The 26,530-nt window shown below is 44.1% G+C and overlaps 1 protein-coding gene across 1 annotated transcript in view; it reads right to left on the minus strand.

Moving 5' to 3' along the window:
- Window positions 1-26,530, minus strand: part of edar (ectodysplasin A receptor) — a 63,674-nt gene that overhangs the window by 32,090 nt on the left and 5,054 nt on the right. The window contains exons 2-5 of the mRNA XM_063213276.1: window positions 18,779-18,841; window positions 15,336-15,452; window positions 11,511-11,692; window positions 6,289-6,374 (exon numbers count right to left, since the gene is read on the minus strand). Coding sequence (XP_063069346.1) covers window positions 6,289-6,374; window positions 11,511-11,692; window positions 15,336-15,452; window positions 18,779-18,829 — 436 coding nt within the window. The 5' untranslated portion in view covers window positions 18,830-18,841. The remainder of the gene's footprint in view (window positions 1-6,288; window positions 6,375-11,510; window positions 11,693-15,335; window positions 15,453-18,778; window positions 18,842-26,530) is intronic.

Genomic DNA, 26,530 nt, shown 5'->3' on the forward strand with positions numbered 1-26,530 from the left:
ACAGGGCTTAAGTTGCAAAATACTGAAACTTGTCCTTGGCTCATGTGGTGTTTCATATTTATTCTCTAAGAAAAACAGAGCAAACAATAAAAGAGAAGCCTGGGAAAATATTGCTGTATAAAGCATGAGATAGAAAAGTGTGTCTCCATAAGAACAGGCTGTCTCCACTGCTCGGGACTCTGTTTATTGTGGCAGGACAGCACAGCGTTTTTTTACGGGCCCTCTGCTAACAAGAAACTTTCAAACGCTTAGCATAAGGCATCGTAAAATCTCAGTCAATGGTTTTGCAAAGAATAATATATAAACATCTGTGAATGCGTCTTCTCTTTTGTCATTTTTAGGTTTTAACATTTAAGGACCATAAATTTTAAATTTCATTTTATCCTGGCCATGAATTAAGGCATCCCCTACTGACTTTGTCATGCCCCACTTCTGCAATAAACATGATTGCCGCTAGTGCTTGTGTGGCTCAACTTAATCAGATGTGACAGGTACAGTTTGACTAAATTTGTTTTGGTCTAAGTCGTTTCACATCTTTATCGTGGCACAGCATGTTCCTCGAGTTAAGTGCTTTACTGCCATAATCATGCCAGTCTGTTTTGACCAAAATGTTTGCTGCTGCTGTGCTGTGCTGTGCTGTGCATTTTACTTGGGCACCCTATTTTATTTGAGCGTAGGTGTTGACACTTGAAGTCCATTGCATGCTATTCCTCTTAAAAGTCAGCAAATGAAGAGTTCAGATGCAAAACCCCCCTAACTCCATTTCTGAAGACCTGCACTTCTATATTTTTAGAGAACCCTGTTGTTGGTTTGGTTTATATTTATGTACTTGATAATACATATAAATAGTTATATTACATAAATAAAATTTAAAAATATGCAATTTTGATAGCTTTGTATTAAATAAAAATTAATTAAGATTATTTTCTGAAAAGGCACTTAGGGGGTTTTGCATCTGAACTCTTCAAATACAGTTTTATGGATGGGGTTCTCAGCTTAAGCGAAGGACAAACATGGTCTACTACTCCGCAGTCTGCTGAATGTCACTTGCCACTTCATAACCCACGTCAGGGAAGAAATGCCCGCAGAGGTGAAAGACAGACTAAAGGAGTTTTAGTCATTCACTCACCAAGGACACGTTTTGTTTGAAATTGTCTGGAATTCTGCAACTGCTGCACTATTCTGGAGACATTTCACTAAAAACAACTGTTAGCCACCACTTATCAATATAAAAACCCTCAGTTAAAATATCACATCATAATATTGTATTTTGATTGTGCTGGTTTATACAGCTTGTGCATCTGTGGGATTGTGTGCATGTAGTTCATGCATGTAGACATATGCATTTGTGTACTACCTCCAGGGCATACCATCTCTTTCTTTCTGGAACTAACTTTGTGGAGAGTTGAAGAAAATAGCTTTTTAAATTACTTTAAACTCCTCTTACTACAGCTGACACTGACGGCAAAGTCAGGAGAGGACTGCAGCTATACAAAAAGAACATTTTGCTTTAGTTATTGCTTTACATGTATTATTTTAAGTTATTGTTTCTGTGTTGTGTGGGCTATCCATAAAAAATACAGCCAGCGTGTTGCACAGTACTACTGTTTCCGCAGTTTGACAGCTAATTTGGCAGGCATCTGACATTAAGCTGTTCTAAAAGGTGAAGTCTTTGTAGGCCCCGCCACTATCCACAGGGCAGTCATTATTAGCAATTAATCTCAGCTGAGATCAAACTGTACGGTGAATTTTCCCCACTGTCTGTCAGTAACTGTCACTAGCTGCTTAAAGCTGTGTGAAGCAGAGGGTGTGGTGAATTATGTTCATTTATTTAAAAAATAAAAATGGCCACTAGGAAAATGTGAAGTTATTAAAGTCCAACCAATACACATGCACATGCCAACAATGCACATTTCACTGCTGTTGTACTTCATTTCTATACGTGACAAATACAATTCCTTCTATCTAATTCCTTCTAAATTGTTTTTAACCAATTAACTGCTTTTCTAATGTCTAATAGCTATTTTGATAAGTTTCAATCAGGTTTCCGTGCCTACCACAGCACTGAAACAGCTCTTATTAAAGTTATGAATGACATAAGATTGAATTCTGATGCTGGCAAATCATCCGTCTTGGTACTTCTTGATTTGAGTGCTGCTTTCGATACAGTTAATCATTCTATACTACTACATAGACTGGAACACTGGGTTGGCTTTACGGGCATAGTGATCGACTGGTTAAAATCGTACTTACAACAAAGAAGTTTTTTTGTCGCCATTGGAAGACATACTTCATCACCAATGTCTCTGGATTGTGGGGTCCCCCAGGGCTCCATTCTGGGACCACTACTGTTCAATCTGTATATGTTGCCACTGGGACACATTATCGAGAATAACTCCATAAATTACCATAGCTATGCGGATGATACCCAGCTCTACTTATCTATGTCCCCAAATGACTATACCCCCCTTGAATCACTCTATCATTGCATGGACCAAATTAACAAATGGATGTCTCACAATTTCCTCCAGCTGAACACAGATAAAACTGAAGTAATTATATTTGGGAAAAGAGAGGAGAGACAAAAGATTGCTACTATCCTTGAAACGAAGGGACTGAAAGCAAGGGAAACAGTTAAAAATCTTGGGGTCCTCATTGACAGTGACCTAAACTTCAACAGTCACATGAAAGCTATTACTAAGTCTGCATTTTATCACATAAAAAACGTCTCTAAATTTAGGGGCCTGATGTCTAAACATGATCTGGAGAAGCTAATACATGCCTTTATTTCTAGTAAAGTTGATTACTGTAACAGTCTTTTTACTGGCCTCCCCAATAAAAACCATTAAACAGCTTCAACTTGTACAAAACGCAGCTGCAAGGGTTCTTACAAAGACAAGGAAGTTCGACCACATTACTCCAATTTTAAGATCGCTGCATTGGCTCCCAGTAAGCTACAGAATTGATTTTAAGGCTATGCTACTTGTGTTTAAATCACTAAATGGAATGGGACCCACATATCTACTGGATATGTTTCAGCTGTATGCACCAACTAGGTCACTAAGGTCAACGGAGAAGAATTTGCTGGTGATTCCAAAAGTCAAAACAAAGTGTGGAGAGGCAGCCTTTAGCTTCTATGCTTCAAAGCTTTGGAACCAGCTTCCAGATGACATAAAAAATGCACCCACTATTGATAGCTTTAAATCTAGACTCAAGACAAAGCTGTTCTCAGATGCTTTCCCCTAGCTTAAATTACTTATTCTTATTATTTTTATTCTTTATTTAATTTGTTTTATTTTATTTTATTTTATTATTATTTTTACCTTGTGTTTTATCTTAATGTTTTTAAATGCTTTTTGACTCTAATTCATTTCCTTCTTTCTTCCCTGTTTCCTTTCATTTACATTTGTTAACTTTGTGAAGCACATTGAGTTGCACCTGTGTATGAAATGCGCTATATAAATAAACTTGCCTTGCCTTGCCTTATCTTTGTATATGGAAAACAAACACAGATATTTGTTTTATAAAAGTGCAAGGGAAAATAATGTACTTAATCACAACACTTTTGTATGTCTGCACATTTTGAGGGGTTGTTTTTTAAAAACATTGAACCAATATTCCTGGTAGTCAATAAAAGTATGGCTTTAACAACTCCAACAACAGCAAATTCAATTTGCTCTGAGGCAAAAAAAGAAAACAAAAAAAGAAAAGAAAATGCTTGCAATTTTCTCTGCTCTTCAAAGTGTGTTAAAGAGTTCTTTGATTTTATTTCAATGTGATACTAAGTGACTGCCTTGAAAACGGAGAACACAACAAATGTGGCATGGGGGCAACGCAGTGTAGTCTTATTAAAATCACCTGTGGACATGTCACTGGCTGGGAGGTCTGGATTATATTTAGAAGCAGGCGGCCAGACCGAAAAAATCTGCTCTCACTCACTCACTCACTGGCGTATAACGTATTACTGCGAGCCACAGCACGTTTTAATAATCTTTTTTTGTGCCCTTCATACTTTTAATTATTAGTCAACAAGTATGCTGTGAACTAGTATAATTTGAAGATTGCCCTGGCAAGTGCCAGCCTGTCCTCACACAAAACAAGTATCTCCATGTTTTCGCTCTGCATAGTTTGTGACCTTGGTATTTTCTAGGCCCCTGTTCAGTGTCTGTAATTAAAATCCTAGCTCCGCCTGGTGTCGTCACCTCAATCATCTTCTCAACCAAAAAAATGATTATTATTGATGTGTTGACGAAAAATGTCCTCCTCTGTTTACTCAGATGACCTCATCACCTTCCTGTCTGCACAAAAGATACATAGTAAGTCTATGGTTTATTGGCAGAGTCATTAAGGTTATGCCACGGGTATCAATCAAATACTGTACAAAACAATTCATCAATAGACAGCTGGGGTTTGATTAATGGCTATCGCCATGATGACCTTAGTGCAAATGAGTAATTTGTTAAGGGGAAAGGGGGCACTACAGTGTACAAAATAGTTACAGAGCCGTGATCATTTATCTACACATGACATCTTAACTCAATCTTAAACGTCCATATTCACAGGGTTGAGCAAAATGGTTTTGCCGTTTGACCACCGTTGAGATGTTTGGAGGTTGGGGTGCGCACATCTATATAAACAATAATCCAGGTGCCGTGGAAAACGTGGTAAAACGTGTGATAGAGTGGTCCGCACACTGGGCTTAAGCTGCAAAAATATTCACGTTATTAAACCCCTTCCACCAAAATTGTAATGACTTTGTCTTAATCTGTTACTTAAGGCTCTCTGTAATGTCATAGCAATGTTGTTATGATGTAGTTGAGTATTTTCAGCAAATAGTGAATAGGCCCACCAGCGACCCCATCTGCACTAAGAGGCTACTTCACGTGGTGGATCGAAACATTTCTGTTCGTTTAATGAAATAATGTGTATATTTTTGCAGTTTTAAGCCCAGTGTGCGGACCACTCTACCACACTGACCACCAGTGAGACCACCATTACAGAGACAACAAATATATATTTTATAAGCACATAATGCTGCAAGATGAGGGCATGGATTTAGGTGAAATTCATGGTGGACAAAGGTGGCACATGTTAATGGTCACCAACTTGATCGTGTCAGTGTTGCCAACTCAAGTCATCAGTTTTCAAAAAGAAGAGCCCGACACTGCTTCTCCATGGTTCACCACTTTATTTTTTGGTGCTGACGTTTTGGCAATGAGGCCTTAATCAGAGTAACTCTGAGGTTACTTTGATGAAGGCCTAGTTGCCAAAACGTCAACACCAAAAAATAAAGTGGTGAACCGTAGACTCGCTCTCTTCTTTTTGAAAGCTGATGACTGAAGTACCCTGAAAAGCTGCACCTGCTGCAAAAGAAGTCTTCGAGGTGTGCGGGCTCTCGCAAAAAAAGTGTTGCCAACTCTAAAACACTGGGACATTGTGGTTCTTTAAAGAGGCTGTAGGGGCTTTGGCCTGTCTGTGTCACCACTGCACAGTGTGTGTGAGTTTGTTCCATAGACTGAACTCTTCAGGTATGCAGTGCAATTAGCAAATAGATGATGTTATGAAAAATCAGTCAAATCCCAAACAACAGAGCTGAGCTAACATAAATAAATCTGAGAGTATTTATTAACCGCGATCGTCACTGCTGAAGCGCCCATCCATACACCCCCAGGCCCCGCTCTTCTCTGCACATTTCATTTATGAGCTTTTTTAGTACCATTATGAGACCTTCTTTCTGGTGATTATTTGAGACATTGAGTGCTTCTGGCTTTAGTGGTTTTCTGGTGGAAGCCTGACTCTGGCAGACTGTGTGTGGCCTAGCCCATCTCTGCCTCAGCCTCTCAGATGAGAGGGATTGCTCATCACATATAGTACGTAGGCTACATCCAGACCCAAGCAAATGGAACCATTTACCATAATTGAGTATTTCTCCACCAGCAGAAGAGAAAGAAGCATAGAGAGATACTATATGTACATGTTCCTGATAAAAGAAAGAATGAATAGTGGTGAACCAAGGGTGAGCGACATTATGCAGAAAGGTGAAAATTAGATGCGTCCGGTCCAGATGTCTATCACGGCTTTAGAGGGATAGAGTGTTTTCTGTGACGTGGAGCTGTTAGAAGACATTTGGTCATAGGAAATGTGTTTCCTCTTGTGCACAGTGCACATGTGCATTGGTGATGCCCCCCCTTTCGAAAGATAAATGTAAGACATACCACATGAATACTAGGATTTCAAGCGTTTGAATTCATTTGATGTGTGTATAGTGTAGACTGCATGTGTTCTTACACTCTTTGGTGTTCTTGGGGGCATTCGTGCAGGAGTGACACACCATCCCATAGATGTTCCGTGGTCTGTTCTCCAAGATGTAGTACCTGCAAAAAGCAAATGTTTACAGATGGGTCACTCAACGATGATTGCAGTAATCCTTATCATCCAAGGCACCACAATCTCTGAGGCCAGAAAGGGTACTGTGCCAACACTTGATGGCAGAGTTGTATAAAGTAGAAGTAGTCTAACAAATGTAATTACAACACTAGTGGTACGGTATTACTTGGTTTCAACTTTGTAATAGCATATTACCAGTATCGTTATTACATTTGCAAGAGTACTGCTACTTTCTTACAACTCTGCTCGATGGTGAGGCTTAACGGCAGAGAGAATGGTACTGTACGTGAATGTGATTTTTCATTACCAATGACAGGAGCCAGAGACCCACTCGTAACGAATCGTCTTAGCCTCCTGAGTCCATCAAAGAGGAAGGAAGGGATTTATAGCTGCTCATTGATCTCTGGTGTTCCTTGAATGCAAGGAAGCACTAAAGCAGAGTGAATCAGGATATACTCCATTCTTTATTGCAGAGAGAGAGAGAGAGAGACAGAGAGAGAGAGAGAGAGAGAGAGCGAGAGAGAGAGAGAGAGAGAGAGAGAGAGAGAGAGAGAGAGAGAGAGAGAGAGCGAGAGCGAGAGAGAGAGAGTGTGTGAGAGAGAGAGAGAGAGACAGAGAGAGAGAGAGAGAGAGAGAGAGGAAAAAGAAGTCTCCAAAAGAGGTCAAAAAGTTAATGCCTTCAGTACCGATCTCGTAAAAAAAATGGGAAGGAATAATTTATTGCATCAAATCCGTCTGCCTTCAGAGGCATACTGTAAGGAGGAGAGCTAGGGCAATTAATCACGCGCCAGCAACTTGTTCCTGCACCGCTTCCAATATGTTAGGCCTGTTAGGACTTCCTTTCAAGCCCCGCACAATAACAGCAGACTGATTAAACCTAAAAAACTTAAGTTTGAAAAATGGTCTAGAAAAACCCAAAGGGACACCGCTCAATTCAAAGCTTCCAATAAGAAGGCTTTCTTGGGGGGGAAACAGAAGCGGTACTTGTTACAGCGAGCATTAATTTTGGACAATTTTTGCGATGGCTCATAAGGTTGACGTTAACACTCTGAGGAGTGTTATGATTTGCAGGGATTCAGTTTCCACTACATCATACAAAAGCAGATGTCAGTCACAGACAGTCACTCTCTCTCTCTCTCTCTCTCTCTCTCTCTCTCTCTCTCTCTCTCTCTCTCTCTCTCTCTCTCTCTCTCTCTCTCTCTCCTTTCTTTCTCTCTCTCTCCCTCTCATACATGCTAGCACACACACACACACACACACACACACACACACACACACACACACACACACACACACACACACACACACACACACACACACACACACACACACACACACACACACACACACACACAGAGAAAGAGAAAGCGAAAGCGCTTGGTTAGCTGTTTAAGTTTGCTTAACTGGATAAGTACGGATATAATGGCATAAGTGATGCAAACGGCCCATTTCCCACACTGACCAACAGCCACTCAGCTCTACTCCCTGAGGAGTTGCGCGTTAGACCACTACAGGGCTTCACGCTCCAGGCTACTGTCTTGAGGTCTCTCTTAAGATTTTCCTAGTGCACGATAGACCGCCTCTGGTCTCTCTCTACTGGTCCACTGCTCCCCCCAAAACGTGTCTGAAGCAGTGGCCCATTTTGGGATGGTTCAGCATTGTAGAAGAAAGCGGCATGAAGTACAGTATGTAGACAGAGGCACCAAAGGAATCACTACACATGCTGCGCACATTCTATTGAAGTCACTTCATGACAGGCCTTTAAAATGGAGAAAAGGGAATTATTCAATATCCTGTGTTTTGAACTCTATTGTTTTAGTCTATTATGTGTCCTGGGAAAATAACTATACTCTAGTTCGCCAAATCATTCTGACTTGATTGATCTGTTCAGACAAACATTTTGACACTCCAAAAACAACTTTTGGTTCAATCGGAACTGAGCTTTTTACAGGAAAGGCCCTGCAATGGTATATACGCATGCACCCAATAATGTCCCTTTTTAAAAAGCTGTATTTTGTATATTTACATGAGAGGGAATTGGAAACAGACCCTGTTTGTTTTAAGTGGGTGCAGCTACAGAGCCCTCACATGCTGGGTCTTGGTCCATGTCTACTTTCTGAAGTGGCTGGGGAGTGGTGCTGACCGTGGTTGTGGTGCTTGGGGTAGGGGTAGTGGTCTTTGGGGTAGGGTAGGGGTGGTATTTGAGGTAGGGTAGGGGTGGTGTTGGGTAGGTATAGTGGTCTTTGGGGTAGGGGTGGTGTTGGCTAGGGTAAGGGTAGTAGTATTTTGGTTAGGATAGCGGTAGTGGTGTTTGGGGTGGTGCTTGGGGTAGGGTAGTGTTTGGGGTAGCGGTGGTGTTTGGGGTAGGGGTGGTGTTTGGGGTAGGGGTGGTGTTTGGGGTAGGGTAGTGGTGTTTGGGGTAGGGTAGTGGTGTTTGGGGTAGGGTAGTGGTGTTGTTTGGGGTAGGGTAGTGGTGTTTGGGGTAGTGGTGTTTGGGGTAGGGTAGTGGTGTTTGGGGTAGGGTAGGGGTGTTTGGGGTAGGGTAGGGTAGTGGTGTTTGGGGTAGGGTAGTGGTGTTTGGGGTAGGGTAGTGGTGTTTGGGGTAGGGGTGTTTGGGGTAGGGTAGGGGTGTTTGGGGTAGGGGTGGTGTTTGGGGTAGGGTAGGGGTGGTGTTTGGAGTAGGGTAGTGGTGTTTGGGGTAGGGTAGTGGTGTTTGGGGTAGGGTAGGGGTGTTTGGGGTAGGGTAGTGGTGGTGTTTGGGGTAGGGTAGTGGTGTTTGGGGTAGGGTAGTGGTGTTTGGGGTAGGGGTGGTGTTTGGGGTAGGGGTGGTGTTTGGGGTAGGGGTGGTGTTTGGGGTATGGTAGTGGTGGTGTTTGGGGTGGGGTAGGGGTGTTTGGGGTAGGGTAGTAGTGGTGTTTGAAGTAGGGTAGGGGTGGTGTTTGGGGTAGGGTCGGGGTGGTGTTTGGGGTAGGGGTGGTGTTTGGGGTAGCGGTGGTGTTTGGGGTAGGGTAGTGGTGTTTGGGGTAGGGGTGTTTGGGGTAGGGTGGTGTTTGGGGTAGGGTAGGGATGTTTGGGGTAGGGTAGTCATGTTTGGGGTAGGGTAGTGGTGTTTGGGGTAGGGTAGTGGTGTTTGGGGTAGGGTAGTGGTGGTGTTTGGGGTAGGGGTGGTGTTTGGGGTAGGGGTGTTTGGGGTAGGGTAGTGGTGTTTGGGGTAGGGTAGGGTAGTGGTGTTTGGGGTAGGGTGGTGTTTGGGGTAGTGGTGTTTCGGGTAGGGTAGGGGTGGTGTTTGGGGTAGGGTAGGGGTGGTCTTTGGGGTAGGGTAGGGTAGTGGTGTTTGGGGTAGGGTAGTGGTGTTTCGGGTAGGGTAGGGGTGGTGTTTGGGGTAGGTAGCGGTGGTGTTTGGGGTAGGGGTGGTGTTTGGGGTAGGGTAGTGGTGTTTGGGGTAGGGTAGTGGTGTTTGGGGTAGGGGTGGTGTTTGGGGTAGGGTAGGGGTGGTGTTTGGGGTAGGGTAGTGGTGTTTGGGGTAGGGTAGTGGTGTTTGGGGTAGGGTAGGGTAGTGGTGTTTGGGGTAGGGTAGTGGTGTTTGGGGTAGGGTAGCGGTGTTTGGGGTAGGGTAGGGGTGGTGTTTGGGGTAGGGTAGGGGTGGTGTTTGGGGTAGGGTAGGGGTGTTTGGGGTAGGGTAGGGGTGTTTGGGGTAGGGGTGGTGTTTGGGGTAGGGTAGGGGTGTTTGGGGTAGGGTAGGGGTGGTGTTTGGGGTAGGGTAGGGGTGGTGTTTGGGGTAGGGTAGTGGTGTTTGGGGTAGGGTAGTGGTGTTTGGGGTAGGGTAGGGGTGGTGTTTGGGGTAGGGGTGTTTGGGATAGGGGTGGTGTTTGGGGTAGGGTAGTGGTGTTTGGGGTAGGGTAGTGGTGGTGTTTGGGGTAGGGTAGTGGTGTTTGGGGTAGGGGTGGTGTTTGGGGTAGGGGTGGTGTTTGGGGTAGGGTAGGGGTGGTGTTTGGGGTAGGGGTGGTGTTTGGGGTAGGGTAGTGGTGTTTGGGGTAGGGTAGGGTAGTGGTGTTTGGGGTAGGGTAGGGTAGTGGTGTTTGGGGTAGGGTAGGGGTGGTGTTTGGGGTAGGGTAGGGGTGGTGTTTGGGGTAGGGTAGGGGTGTTTGGGGTAGGGTAGGGGTGGTGTTTGGGGTAGGGTAGGGGTGGTGTTTGGGGTAGGGTAGGGGTGGTGTTTGGGGTAGGGGTGGTGTTTGGGGTAGGGGTGGTGTTTGGGGTAGGGTAGTGGTGTTTGGGGTAGGGTAGTGGTGGTGGTGTTTGGGGTAGTAATGTAATGGATAGCAGGGTGTCTTTGTGACTTGGCCAGCGAGGTGTTTTCCAGTAATGTGCACAGGTGGCACAGTCTAAACTTTAGAACGTGAAATCCGTGCCAGGTGTTCTTTCTGTTTTGTGTGTTCTTTAGAATCTGCAGGTCCATATAGTATGGGGTACCTAAGTCTCCACCCCTTCCGGGCGGCTCATGGGGCTGTGAAAGCCAAATGTTTTGACTGGGCTGCAATGGACTGATCAAAGCTATTTTCCAATCCACCTTACATTCCCCCCTCGATCACACATATGCTGTACCTCAGAATTAATGATAACCAATGGTGTGCTTGTCGGCTTCACTTGTCAAGCGATTATTGATTTGAGTGCGTGGAAAATATTTAATTATTTGGACTACACAACAGAAGTCGCATGTCTGGGGTGCATATCTGGAAAGCAAGTTGCTAGCAGTTAGCAACTTGGGTAGTTCCCAATGGGAAATTGCATTGCAACCAACAAAGTAGCTACTATAGTTAGCAACTATACGCTTTCAAGAAATGCACCCCTGACGTGTAGCCACTTCAGCCACGGTGCAGCAGTAGGGCTGGCTGTGCACCTTCAGCCTCAACTAGCAAAAGAGATACGTTTTTAATGTTATGGATATATAATATACAAAAATGTATATCATGTCGCAGTCATTGGCTGTTCAGCACAGGGGCCACAACAGGGGCCAGGAGGAAGTCTACAGGGACCCTGGCCCCCCCTGGCCCCCCCTGGCCCCTCTCTAGAACCGCTCATGTGTCATTGACCCTTTATACAGTGTGATGTGGGCTCGTACTCACCCTGGAAGACAGGTCCCACACTCCGCATCGCTCTCTGGGGTGCCCGCTATCAGTACAGTGGCTCGGTAGAGTGCGTCACAGTCTTTGTGTCGCCGGCAGATCTCGTACTTGCCCTTCGAGAACTTTCCCGTCGGACATGGAACACAGTTGTAGCCCTCGTCCTTGATTCCATAACCACAGTTCTAAAGGAGAACGAGGTTATTTCAGTTAAAGGTCCAGTAGGCTATTTTAGCAGTTTATTTTCAATATGTACGCTGCCTAGTCACAAATTAGATTTTTTGATGAATATTGACAAAGTAATAAACTTTACCTGTCTGACCAAAGTATAGTAAGCTTTGTATCCCTGCAATGTCTATGACTGGTGATTCAATATGGCGGACATGGAGAAGATGCACCTGTTCATGTACTGTATGAAAAGTGTAAATGTCCACGTCATAATGAATGCGTAAAAATTGATGGCAGTGCAACAATTGTGAATGGGCATCATATGCCTCTTTTCCACTGCTGGTTTTCTGGTAGGCCAACAGCTCGACACAGCGCGACTCGGCCTCCACTTTTTGCTTTGCGATTGACCTGTGTCATGCCTTCAAAAAGCAAAAAGTGGCGGCCGAGACGCGCTTTGTCAAGCTGTGGGCCTACCAGAAAACCAGCAGTGGAAAAGAGGCATTTAATTACTTAATAATACAAACTCTATTTTTAACATAAATGTTTCTTAGCTGACAAATGGGTAATACTTGAAAATGAAATGAAAGCAAGATGTATGTTGGTTAACTTTGTAAATTATGTTACAAGCCGGAGGAAATACAAGGAGGAACAATGCTCTTCCCATTGTTTTTCTTGTTCTTGTACATTCATACATCACCCTGTGTGTCACTGGTAGGCGGCATCACTAATGTAAAGCACCCTGTGCACTAGAGAATAATGAATAAAAGGAGTGACACATCACACACACACACACACACACACACACACACACACACACACACACACACACACACACACACACACACACACACACACACACACACACACACACACACACACACACACACCAGCCGCCACCCCTCCCTCCCCGCCCCCCATGCTGGTGCCTCCATTCCTCAGAGCCCCCTCACCAGAGGCACGACAGCTCTGCAGATTGAAGCCAGACTGCTGACTCATGCCACAATAATTACTCCCAAGTCTCGTTATGTTGTTAATAAATTGGTCTCCAGAAAAAGAAACGTGGTTTTCCTTTATTTTAACCATTACTAATGCACGAAATTAGCAGCAGAGAGGGCTGCGACAAAGGTGTACTTGTTGAAACTATGTGTCTATGCTAAGTGCATTCTGACAGGATGAGGACATTCCTATGTATGATGGAAGATTAAGTAGTTTTCCCTATTGATAATATTATGGACGTTTTATTTTTGGTGTAAGTGTTAAGGTGTTTAGATGCGTTTTGTAGTTTCAACCGGTTTAACAAGTAGGGCTTCAAACCATTTCCTCATGTTTATTGTTTGAAATAAAAATATATATGATTGATCACAGCAGTGATTTTTGGGCAGAAGCATTAAAGCTAAGTTTCCATATGTCTCTGTTTAAGATAACTCGTCTTCATTTTTTCCTCCTCAAGATCCCTTTGACTTTAACCCCCAACATCAATTTCCTCATACTCGGGTGGATCGAGGGAGCGGGAGCCCTGCAGTGTACAACAAGCTCTCAAAGTTAGGACAGCAAAACATATTCAGAAGGAGACAGAGCTTTTATCTGACTTTATTAAAACAAGGCCATCCTCTCTGAGGCACGGCCTCGGCCTCGGCCTCCCAAGCATTATTGAATTGTGCAAAAATGCAATATGGCAGGCAGGGATTTCTGTCTTATTTGGACTTTCATTTATGTATCAGATGTTCTGATATACACAGCAACCAGCACAACCCAAACGTGTAATTCGGTTACAGTCTTAAAGGGCTCGCCGTTGAGAACCTGAAAAAAACGGAGTAATGTACGGATGTATATACTTTATACTGTATACAGTATATTATTGTAAGATAAAAATCCAGCTCCGTTACAAGCTGTGTTTTGTCTTTGTTGGTGGTGAAAATAAACCGTCATTATATGTTCTCTGTTCGTCTAGGAAATGTGTATGGCGCTCCCTGAGCATGTTCGAGTCTCCAGATTAGGGAAGGTTGTTGCTTAACCCATTTTAGCCTAAGCCCTTTTTGGGAAAAGGTGCCCTCTGTCTATTAAAACCTAAATATCTCAGCCTCCGAAGCACATGAAAACATTAAATAAGTTGCATTTAAAAGCCAGGACCCTCATTTGGCATTATAATTTGTTCATTCAGCCCTAACACACCCACATTGTTAATAAAAACAACTCAAATCTCAAGAGCCTGAATGCAGCGTATACAGAATGTCGCTCCAGGCTAAAATGGGCTAAGGCCCATATGGACGTACAGCTCCCTGCACCCCAGCTAGAGCATCACTCAGACGCCGCTATCAATCATCCGCATGCCCACGGCCCTCGCCATCACGGCGTGGGTGCCCTCTGGCTGTCAACTTTGGTGCACTTTTCAAGCCTTTGATCTTACTCTGTTGTGTGTTTATAATTGTCTTTTTTCTTTCAAAGTGAAGTCAAATCCTTTTGACGTGGGCGATGAATACGGTTGATTGGCTTTTCAAGATCCGATCTGATGGTTATTCTCTGTGGTGTACACCAGTGCGGTGGATGAATCAGGCAGGGCAGAATCAGAGCAAAGCACGCTCAAAGGAAAGGAGATGAGGAGAGATGACAGATTATAACAATTACAGGTTGGCTAGATTGCAATTAGAGTTGTCACAGCAGGCGAAAGATTGTTTTTTTCAAGTCGTTTTAAAAAAAAAATAGTCAATAGCCCTATGAGGAGAGGGTTTACGTTGAAATACTTATTGCTACTGAAAACTTTACGTCCATAATTTATTGTAGAACCTACAAGTGATGTTTGAGTTTGTGTTTTGTCTCTTGTTCCTGGTTTGAAAACATTACAACAGTATTGCAGTACTAGCTTTTTCTCTCTCCCATACCAATTCAGCACCTTTAATAATATCGGCACCTGGACTTGACCCTAAAAGTTGTGATGCAGAGGGAGTAGATGTACCTGTATGACGTTCATTATGTCCAACTATTAAATCTTAGGTTTTTGAGACATGTAAAAGTTTATCTTTTACCTACACTTTCACATCTGAAAAATAAAAAAACTGAAGTAGAAGTAGTAGATGTCCTGTATACAACATATCTTGGATATGGGAAACATACCCTTACAACACATTTAGAGCAGTACTTTTGAAAGTGCTGGTTTCGCATCATCATTCTGAAAGGTGTTATTAACACAGGTAATCACAGTCTGGGTGGTCCAAGGGGGGAAAGCATGCTATGAGTGTGGAAGTCAGCTCACTTCTTCTCACTGTATAACTTTCAATCACTTTCACATATACACACACATTCTCACACATGACCATACGTCATGCCGTTTAGCACTCCTGAGTCACGCCTCACTGCAACTCCTGAGTGAAGTATATAAAACCGCTCGCTCGGCCTGGCATTTATTTCCATCGTCGCACTGATTGAAAAGACACATGTGGTTAGATGGCCCTACCGTGGCTCTAACGGTAGGGCACTGGGCTGCTACACCGGCCCACGTCCTTTGCCGACCCTTCCCTGTCTCTCTCTCTACCAGCTAATTTCCTGTCCCTCTCTCAGTCAACTGTCCTCTCAAATAATAAAGTCATAAAAAGGCATAAAAAATATATATATAAAAAAGACATATGTGGTCAGAGAGTGTTTGCGGCCAGTGTTCATGCTCACCATGTAGGGCTCGTAGCCGGGCTGGCAGGGCGGACAGGGCTGGCAGCTGGTTTGGTTGAAAAACTCATTCTCCCCACAGTTGGCATACTCCGCACCGAGCACGGGGAATGTGCACACCTAGAGACGGATATGGCAACATGATTAACAACAACATAGTGGTATACAGTACCTGACACCACACACAGACAAACCCTCGCCTCTTTTTTTCTTCGGTTTTTTTTTCATTTTCAAGAGAAAGAATTGGTGTGAGAGAAGAGGGCATATTTAAGAAAAGAGTGTATCTACTAGCACATGTTTGTGCAAATGTTTGTCTGTTCCTCTGTTCTCAAAGCACATTTTAATAGAATTCACTCTTTTCTAACAATACAGCTCAACAGAAGGCATGTACCTAAAAGACATAGTTTACTGGTCCATCAAGTCCATCAATCATCAGAAAGTGGTAGCAAGCTTTAATTCTAATATAAGGTCTGCTAAAGCAGCCCTGTTTCCTCTAAACAAAACAAGGCACATCCAGGCAGGCACGGGATTAGGAGCCAGCCTTACAGGGCTTGGTGGTGATTTACGATAAGACTGCTGCTGGTTCGTGTGGAGTCTGTGTGGGTGCTCTGCTGTGGGAGCTAAACCTACTGCAGCTGGGCAGCCTGTGCTGTGGGAGCGGGCCTGGACTGGTCACCTGGCATACAGGGCATTTTCCTGATGGGCCGACAGTCCTCAGGGGCCGATGTTGTTGTTTTTGTCTTTGTTTTGCCTCTATGGCACTGCTGGATTTCATGTAGGTCTATAGCTCGACACAGCGCAACTTGGCCGCCACTTTTTGATTTTCAAATAGGCATGACACAGCTCAATCGTAAAGCAAAACGTGGCGGCCGAGTCCAGCTGTGTCGAACTGTAGGCCTACCAGTGGAAAAGAGGCATTTGTTGATTGTTTCAAATTTTCCCTTAGAGACCAGACCACAATTTAGATGGGGCAGCGTATCGGTTCATCTTTTATATTCAGTGGACTGAGCCCTATCACAATTGTTGTATGAGGGTGGGGATGAGGGGCTAAACTATGGCAAAAAAGTGCCTGGGCCAGTTTGTGGTCCCAGTCCAGCCCCTGTGTGGGAGGCAATAGTAGTATAGGACAGGAGATCTGGGGCCGTGGCCATGCGAGAGGGAGCGGAGGGGAGAGGAGAGGAGAGGAGACCTCTCAGACAACAAAGTCACACAGGGCGCCAGCCAGGAAATCACACACACACACACGCACGCACGCACGCACGCACGCACACACACACACGCACGCACGCACGCACGCACGCACGCACGCACGCACGCACGCACGCACGCACGCACGCACGCACGCACACACACACACACACACACACACACACACACACACACACACACACACAGAGACAGACAGACACACACACACACACACACACACAGCATCGTACCCCAGCCTCAGACAAGACTCACTTGCCCAGTCACTGATCACCCACCCACTACCCCCCAACAAGCACCACACAAGACATATTCAAGGCAGCAGTATAAGGGATACCAATCTCATGAGTGTGTGTGAGTGTGTTACAAATTACAGGGAATTTAGGAAATTCCGGCTTTTCCCTTCAGGTCCTTGTGGAGTCTCTTCAATGATGATCGCGATAATCATCTGTAACTTCTCAAGTAAAATAGGAATAGAAAAACTATAATAAAAAAATACCAATGTAAAAAGAATTTATATCCTTGTGACTTAATTATGGCCAATTTAGAGTAGAGAGTATAATTTCTACAATTTCATACAGTTCTCAAACAAACAAACCCATTCTAAAACATTTGCCCTTTTGGAAACATAAGGGTCCCTTGGGATGTTCTTGGGACTCTACCCTAAGGATGTGGTTTACTCGCAAGTTTCAGATAAATGCAGAACACTGCACTACTCATCCGTGCCATGGACAGAAAGTCAACTACATTTGGCCTCATGATAATTTACAATTTGTAAGCATGACGTTGTTGACAACAAAGTGTATGTGTTTGAAGGAAAATGGTCCAATAGCCAAATACACAAATAACAAACTCAATTTATCTCAACTTGAGCTTGGTGAGCTTGCGCCATAAACATAATAATTTTGTATCCTGATAGTTTAATCAAAAAATTATCTTTTGGATCACTACAGGGTAAACATTAGAGTCTCTGAAATACAGTCTGTCAAATATAAATAATGAATTGGTGACACAGGACACCAACAGAGATACAACACTCACAATAAGTGAAGAAAGAAAGAAAGAAAGAAAGAAAGAAAGAAAGAAAGAAAGAAAGAAAGAAAGAAAGAAAGAAAGAAAGAAAGAAAGAAAGAAAAAAAAGAAAAAAAGAGAAAGCCAGCAAGGCCATCTTTGCGTGGTGCTGTTCAATTTTACTGACGGAGCAGCCATGGGACTGCAGATTGACTGGTGACTGGTGACTTTTCTGGCTACGATAGGCTAAATAAAAGGCCATTTTAATTTGAATTGAGCTGATGAGCAGCAGCAGCAGCGGCTTCATGATGCCCCTTAACTCCTGTAATCCTCTGCTTTGGGGAGGGAAGGAGGAGGCATTGTAAAGGGTATAATTAAGACAGCCCAAGCAAAATTAACTCCCTGGGAGCGCTGCCAATGAGGATTGTGCAAGTTCAGTTCACATGTGAGAAAAAAAAAACCCGCCACTAAAGGTGAGGAGGAGGAGTAGAGCAGAGAGCAGAGTGGAGAAGAGCAGACAGATTAAGCAGCTCGCTTATTGCACTGTTCAGAGAGCCTTTGTTGTGGGGGGGCTTTGGCAACCCCCTTCCCCAAGACCTCATTTACCCGCACCACGCAGCGCCAGCAGTCTTGCCCTGGGTAGACTGCTGATTTACCTGAGCAGGGGTGAATTTCTCAAAACCAAAGTTGCTTACTACATTAGCTACTTTGTTGTTTTCAATGCATTTTCCCATTGGCAACTACCGAAGTTGCTAACAGGCTAACAACTTCTCTTTTGAGAAGCTCACCCCAGGGCAGCCGACAAGGGAGGACAAAGGGCCCAGTTGTCCCGGGCCCAAAGAGGTTGGGGGCCCATAATTGGGTCCTCATTACATTGAATGTATTGGTTGGGGGGCCCTTTCAGAAGACTTTGTCCTGGGCCCAGCCAAAGCTGTACAGTGCCCCTGTACCTGAGGGTGGCTAGTAGCTACAGCAGGGCTTCCCAACATACACGTACTCCCAACTGGGAGCCCACTTGAAACTTTCCCAACTGTTCGGGGCCCACCTCTGACCCAATCAACAATACAACTCATATAAATAGTCAAAAGCGACACACACACATACAAATATTATTTTAGATTTTTAGAACATTATTTAAAGGCCCACTTGTAATATGTTCAAGGCCCACCCACAGTTTGAGAATCAGTGAGCTACAGTATGAAAGCAGAGAGGGGTACTCCCACACTCACCAGCAACATGGACAGCCAACAAGACTCCGTTTGTCCTCCTTTCTGGACCATCTTGTCTTGCCCCTACAGAGAGAGAGACGGAGAGGGAGAGAGGGGGTGGGGTGGAGAGAGAGAGAGAGAGAGAGACAGAGAGAGAGAGAGAGAGAGAGAGAGAGAGAGAGAGAGAGAGAGAGAGAGAGAGAGAGAGAGAGAGAGAGAGCATGATTAAGGTTGATTGCTTGGCCTTGCTGTGATTGGCAGTTAGTCATGTGTGTACATGTCCTGTCTCTACCTCATGCCCGTGAGTAGCAGTGGCTCACACGTACAGTACAGGGACGGATTAACGCACAGGCTATATATGGCTACAGCCTAGGGCCCCCCACCACCTGCCTGGGGGCCCCTGATTGGCCACAAGTGAAAAAATACAGAATTATGACAAGATGCAATATTGAAAAATGAATCTGTTCTGTTGAGCACAGTTAGAATTCCTAGCTCGTAACTATGACACTGTCTATGCAAATTTGCCTTCTGGGGGGTCCCACAGAATCCTGTAGCCTAGGGGCCCCACGTCATCTTAATCCAGCCCTGTACACATTCAGTGTCAGAGAAGTATTCTCAGCCAGGTCTACAACAGTCAGTCTGCTCAATTTAGCATCCAGAGTTAGACGTGTCTCCAGTTCTTCTTTTTTTCCTCCGCCAGAAAAGCTATATATCATTCCATCTCTCAGCAACTACAAGTGCTGTATCAGCCAAGAAAAGGGGAAAAGGGTTGTGTCTGTTCCTCTCTGTCTCGTCAGATGTTTTTTTTTCTCTATTATTATTATTTCAAATGATGTGTTCAAATGTTCACAGACTATATACCAGGTACAATTCCATTGTGAAATGCTTTTTTGGGGGGGCTTTTTGCTTTCATTTGCTTTCATTTTTCAGGATATGAATGTAATGACAGGAAGTGAATGGGAAGAGAGAGAGACAGGGAAGGGTCGGCAAAGGACCCAGGCATCAAACCTGTGTCGGCTGCATAACAAACGATTGCCCTATCATTTGCACCACGGTAGAGCCCATTGTGCAATGCTTTTGTTCCAGACACCACATAACAGATATTTGACATAATCGATATCTTAAAATGACATGCGTTAGTTAAATTATTAATTTCTTCCTAGAGTTTTCAGTATCTGATCAGACGTTGTAGCTCATCCAATCCATTTAACATATGAAGATATGCTTTATCTTGCCCATATTACCGCATACTAGAGTTGCTATATCTCCCCAAATGCAAATGCTGTAAAACTGAAGGAGTTAATAGATTTAACAGTGTTTATAGCAACAGTCTGACAGTAGTGAGTAAGTGTGTGTGTGTGTGTGTGTGTGTGTGTGTGTGTGTGTGTGTGTGTGTGTGTGTGTGTGTGTGTGTGTGTGTGTGTGTGTGTGTGTGTGTGTGTGTGTGTGTGTGTGTGTGTGTGTGTGTGTGTGTGTGTGAGAGTGAGTGAGTGAATGTGTGAATGTGTGAGTGAGCGTGTGAGTGAGCGTGTGTGAGTGAGTGTGTGTGTGTTTGTGTGTGTGTGTGTGTGTGTGTGTGTGTGTGCGTGAGAGAGCGTGTGTGAGTGAGTGTGTGTGTGTGTGTGTGTGTGTGTGTGTGTGTGTGTGTGTGTGTGAATGAGCGTGTGAGTGCACGGCGAGTCCAAGTCCTAACTCCACCCTCGCCTCGCTGCTGCACAGCACTGGCTTACCTACAGGAGACTTTTATTGGCCCTCACCCAGAGCTGTAATAACACACTGCTCATATTTCTTTCATTACAGCATAAATAATGTCATCACCTTAATTGAAAAGAGATGGCTGGATGAAAATGGACTTAGATTCTCGTGTTTTTTTGTGTGTGTTTTTTTTGGTGTTTGTTGTTGTTAGGGACATGGAAAAACCAAATCCTCATTCTTGAGTCAAGTATGATCAGAGATTGTTTTTTTTCAAAGATTTATTAGGGGAGGTGTAAACATTTCTCTTTTTTTGTTTTGTTGTTGTTTTCTACCTTCTATCTCCTGTGCAGAATAAACAGAGCAGAATTATTACAGCAGATGTTGTTTTTTAAAGGACTCTTCCCTTTACGACAAGCTAAATCCAAATGACGATGATGACTTAATTAGTTTTCACCACGTGAGTCAATAAGCCCTCAGTTGTCTTGTGTGCCTGTCTGTCCATCCTAACAATAATTTCAGTGTTGAGTTGTTCTGAAAAGCAACTTGTTGCTGGTGGTAACCGAGTTATTTGACGTAAGTAAGCCTAGAGTTTTACAAGAGCATAATTACCCACAACTCCCTAGCGGGGGTGGGGGGTGCGCCATGATGGGGCAGGCCAAGGCGGGCACCCCCCTCCTCTCCTCTCCCCTCCTCTCCTCTCCTTGTGTGTGTACCAATCCACATAACTAAAAGGGGGGAGGCTATGAGGCCTAGGGTGCATTGGCATGCATTGGCACCAAATGAGCACAAGCTGTAACTAAAGCAATAAATTATGCCTGATCGCCCTGCAGTCACGCCGCCCGAGACCCTAGACGCTGCCTTGTTTCGCTGCTGTGTTTACACGGTTGACAGCTGATAGGTGAGGTCTGCTGCACCTCCATTAACACTGCTGAGCACAGCACAGGGCCACACAGCCAGAGACTTCTTAGTATCAGAGCAGAGGTACCCATCAGGGACGTCCTAAAATATAACCAAGCCTTCTTTATTTAATCTCACCAGTTTAGCTGACGTTTCTATAATACGTTTGTCATTAACAGGTCTGCTGCACCTCCATTAACACTGCTGAGCGCAAGGCCACACAGCCAGACACTTACAAGTATCCGAGGTACGCACCAGGGACATCCTAAAGTATAACAATAGGTAATAATGAAAAGAACCGCACACTGGTGAGCTCCCATTTACTCCATTTTAGTCCTGTGTGATGTTTCGAGTGAATGGGAGTTCACTGGTGTGCGGTTCTGTTCATTACCGGCTTATGAACTTCACGTTTTTGAACCTGCATCCGAAAAAAGTATTTGGATGTGTGTGAGATTAGACTTGGATAATTAAGCATAGCAAGGCCTTCTTTTTTTAATCTCATCAGTTTAGCTGACGTTTCTATAATACGTTTGTCGTTAATGGTGCGGACAAGACTAGGAAAAATTGGTGCATATAAGGCCAGTTTAAAGCTAGCTCCATTTAGGGTTATTGAGGGTACACAAATGAAATCTCCCACACCAACCAGCAGACAAAGGCAATGTGGAAAGCATTATGAAATTGCAGTGGTTTTTCTACAAAGAAAACAACAACAAAATAAAACACACGCGCACACACACACACACACACACACACACACACATACAGACACACACGCACGCACGCACGCACGCACGCACGCACGCACGCACGCACGCACGCACGCACGCACGCACGCACGCACGCACGCACGCACACACACACACACACACACACACACATACACACACAGAATATATAAAAATATTGTTGCCATGAACGCAAGACTGTACAGCCAAGTGTTTGTACTTGTGCCTCTGCCCCATACACCATAAGGGCCTATGCCAGACTACGCCATTTTGGGTAATGTTTATTAGATCAACCACACAAAACACACTATGTTCATTTTTTTTGTTATGACTATTATCTCTGTTGTTAAGTCGTTATTGACTTATTAAAGACAGTATACTTTTCTGTGATGTCTGTTTGTGAGGCAGCTATTTATAGTGCACTCCTCAACATAACTGAGTAAACTACAAACAAAACCATGTATTAGCAGGATTAAATAAGTGCGTGCGTGTTTGTTTGTATATGTGTGCAGATGTGTATTTGTACGTGCACGTGTGTGTGTGTGTGTGTGTGTGTGTGTGTGTGTGTGTGTGTGTGTGTGTGTGTGTGTGTGTGTGTGTGTGTGTGTGTGTGTGTGTGTGTGTGTGTGTGTGTGTGTGAGAGAGAGAGAGAGAGAGAGAGAGAGAGAGAGAGAGAGAGAGAGAGAGAGAGAGAGAGAGAGAGAGAGAGAGAAGGAGAGAGAGTATGTGTGTATGTGCATGTGCATGTGTATGTGTATGTGTGTATGTGTATGTGTATGTGTATGTGTATGCGTATGCGTGTGTGTGTATGTGTATGTGTATGTGTATGTGTATGTGTATGTGTATGTGTATGTGTATGTGTATGTGTATGTGTATGTGTATGTGTATGTGTGTGTGCACATGTCCGCATGTGTATATTCCCTGACGAGTATATACTGTGTATACTGTAAAGTGTTTCATTGAAGATCAAATCTGAGGATGTGGTTGTGCTTTCTGTGTGTAGAAGTTTAACCCTGAAGCAGAGTCTCTACATGTAAAAGCGCCGAGGAGGAGACGTCTCGGAACAAAGGTGGGACGCGGCTGCTCCATGGGTGGCAAAAACTCTACCATCTGATAATCGGCTGTGTCAACCTGCTGAACTCTGCCGAGATCAAACGGCCCGGTTGACACTTGAGTCGCTCTGGCATTAAAGAAGCAGTTTCACACTAGCTCTTCTCCTCTGGGTGCGTATCCCTTCCTTCCTTTCCCCGCTCGTCATGTGTATCGCACCATGAACTTATTCATGGTCATGCATCAATCATAGCTGCTGCTGAAAAACTGGGGGGTGGGGGGATACTTTGACTGCCAGCTGAAAAAAATTATGGCAGCGTTTTCAGCTTTCTCCACATAGTAACTGGGTGCAACTTCAAAGCCACAGACAAGAGGGTTAGACTGATCTGATGTGAGCTGAACGGTGGACTCACTGCTTAGGGGGCAGGTGACTGTGAGCCGCACAATAGCCTCTAATGACGAGATGATTCAGCCTTCAAGACAAAGAAAATTACTCTCTGAGGTGGGCCCCGCAACTCACTGGAGTGCACACATACAGAGAAGAGAGAGAAGACACAGGCAACTTTTGTTGAAGTCCCTCCACTCCACACATGAATCCCATTTAAACCGGTTAAAACCATAATGGGATGGGACAATTCGTGTCCACACACACACAAAGTCTTGCGTCACGATAACACTTACTTGTGTTGTGCATCTACGCTGCCCTGGACTATGCAAGGTACGGATAAAGTGTACAGACACTTCAGATAAAAGCTATTATGATGAAGCTCTATCGTGATTTTAGACATCCATGTGAATGCAAAGTCACTTACCTAACCAGCTTCCGTTCATGCAAATAATTGAATTCTGCCCTTTAAATTCTGATAGTGATTTCTAGGCCCGCTTGAGGAAGGTGAAGTAGGGTCAGCCTGAAGTTTGTTTAGTGTATTAAGAATGTCAGTACAAGCAAGCATGGGACATTAGCTTATATTAACTATAAAGACAGTATTTGTAACAATATGTAATAACAGAACATAAGTGTTCTTAATATTGAATTAATAATATTTCAACATACGGTCTTGTGTTGGAAGTCATGGGATAGAAAGAGTTTCAGTAGGCTATATAGATGAACAGTCAGTATGCGTACATACAGTTTGTAAGAGTCAAAGTAAAAAAAACACTGAACAAAATCATCTAGTCTTGTCATCAGAACTACACGGTCATTTTTCATTCTTTTGTCTTGCATTTATGTGCCTCATGCTGTGTGCAAATGTTTCAAAGTGACTTCGACTTGTGCTACAACAAAAGGCCACACTTGTGCAGTGAATGTGAGAAACCGAGACATACCGTCCGTAATTATTGTTTCTGAGTAATTTTCTCATGGAGTCTCTTTGACAGATAATTACCAGAGGCGCAAGAAACAACAGGCTCACCTCACCTGAGTTACTGGCTTTCACAGCAGAGCTTCAATCCCAAGGTTGAGACATTCGGAGCCACTGATTTTCTACCATGTTTTCTTGACTGCACTGTGATTGCTCCTTAACTGTAAAACATTGCAGCCAGTTGAACTTAAAAAAGCAAGTTGGCCTGCTGCCTTAAGTTTGTACGTTGACTCAACTTGAGAAAGCCTTGTGTGTTGAGTTAAGTCTCGAGTTGAGTTAAGCCTCGAGTTGAGTTCATTTACAAACTTAAGGCAGCGGGTCAACTTACTTACTTTTTACATTTAACTGGCTTCCAATGTTTTACAGTGTCGTAAGATCTAGCTTGAAACACCATGGAAGTGGAAAAAACAAGTGGCTCCTACTGAATTTCCCAACATTCAAAGCATGAAGTAGATTTTTGGCGTTAACATGAATGCAGGTACTGTGTTAAAAGAGCGAAACGCATGCATTAACCAGAATACTATCTGTTAAGCCAACCATGAAAAACTGATCTTGTTTATTTAAATATCATAGGGGACCCACTGTTACCTTAACCCTCTTTAAATAATGGGAGCCTGGGACACCCGCATGAGATCAGCCTCCTCAGTCTCTCAAGGGGAAACAGCGAGCGAGCTGCTGAACACAAAGAGCATTGTGTACCATGCAGGCACCCATCACTCCACACTCCGCTGTGGCACCAGAGAAAGAACAAAGAACAGGTAGGCTTCTGACTCCCTCCAGAGTAAAATATTCATTATGGAGTGGGCGTATTAAAACTGTAAGATAAAAGAAAATGATGGGGCGATAGGGCACTCGTCTACCATGTGGGTGACCCGGGTTCGATTCCCGGCCCGGGTCCTTTGCCGGCCCTTCCCCGTCTCTCTCTCCCCACTCGTTTCCTGTCACCACCTTCACTATCCTATCATAAATGAAGTCAAAAAGACCTAAAAACATATCTTTGCAAAAAAAAGGACTGGAACAAGTGAGGCTCTGAGGCACACAAAAAAGCCCATAGTGGTAGTATCGGATGGTTATTTTTGACCACTTGCTTCTTAGTGTAATTGATGTGTGAAGTCTTTGGGACGTTGCATGTGGGCGCGTTTCCGCCAGAGAAAGGGGTCGTGTACTCAATGGCTGCCTCAGGTCTGAGCCTGTTAATTGCAGCCCCAGATCTGTACACAGAGACGTGGCTTCTGAACTGAAATGAGCTTTAATTGTGCGAATCAGTGTGGAAAGCAACCACAACCGGTCCCTGCTCAAAGTGTTTGTCTACTGGAGACCCTTTGGCGCTAGGATACAGCAAGACAAAAAAGGGGTGCGGGAGGGAGAGAGAGAGAGACAAAAAAGTGAACTTTTTGGAAAAAAAAAGAAAAACTTCTTTTTGCAGGAAATGAAGCGACTGCCAAATGACTGTGCCCCTGAGCCCCTCTCTCTCTCATTATCAGACTAAACGAACACACACGCCCAAGCACTTTCATCAGATTCCAGCACCAGCTCACTACACTGCAGAGCACTGCTCGCTCTCTCCGAGGCTGGAATGTGCCACGGTATGTTTGAAGAACAGATTTCCTTCTGACACCTCCGCCTGTGCAGCCCCTGTTGGGACTTGCCTCTTTTGAAAGTCGACCGCAGACTCCCAGCCCCAGGTTATTAATCTTATAACGACCACATAATCTAAGATAAATACACAGAGTATCATTATCCTTATCATTAACAAGACTGAAATATCTATTCCTTGGGGAGGGATTAAGGAGAAGATATTATTACCCCCCCTACTGTAATCAGGGGGTTCACTGTCCCATTGAATTAGGAGGAAAGAAATTTATGTCCACTCTGTCCTCCTTCACCACTGTGTTCAAGTTCGCTTTATTGTACGATGCCCTTTGACTTAGGCCACGGTCATATCTCTTCTATGTTATTAGACAGGGAGAGGCGACTGCCCTTGGCTTAGTGGGCAATAAGCGAAAGTTTAACAGTTCAAATAAAAAGTTTGACAAAGTTCAGTG

Source organism: Engraulis encrasicolus, chromosome 13 (assembly GCF_034702125.1).
Source record: "Engraulis encrasicolus isolate BLACKSEA-1 chromosome 13, IST_EnEncr_1.0, whole genome shotgun sequence".
NCBI lineage: Eukaryota > Metazoa > Chordata > Actinopteri > Clupeiformes > Engraulidae > Engraulis > Engraulis encrasicolus.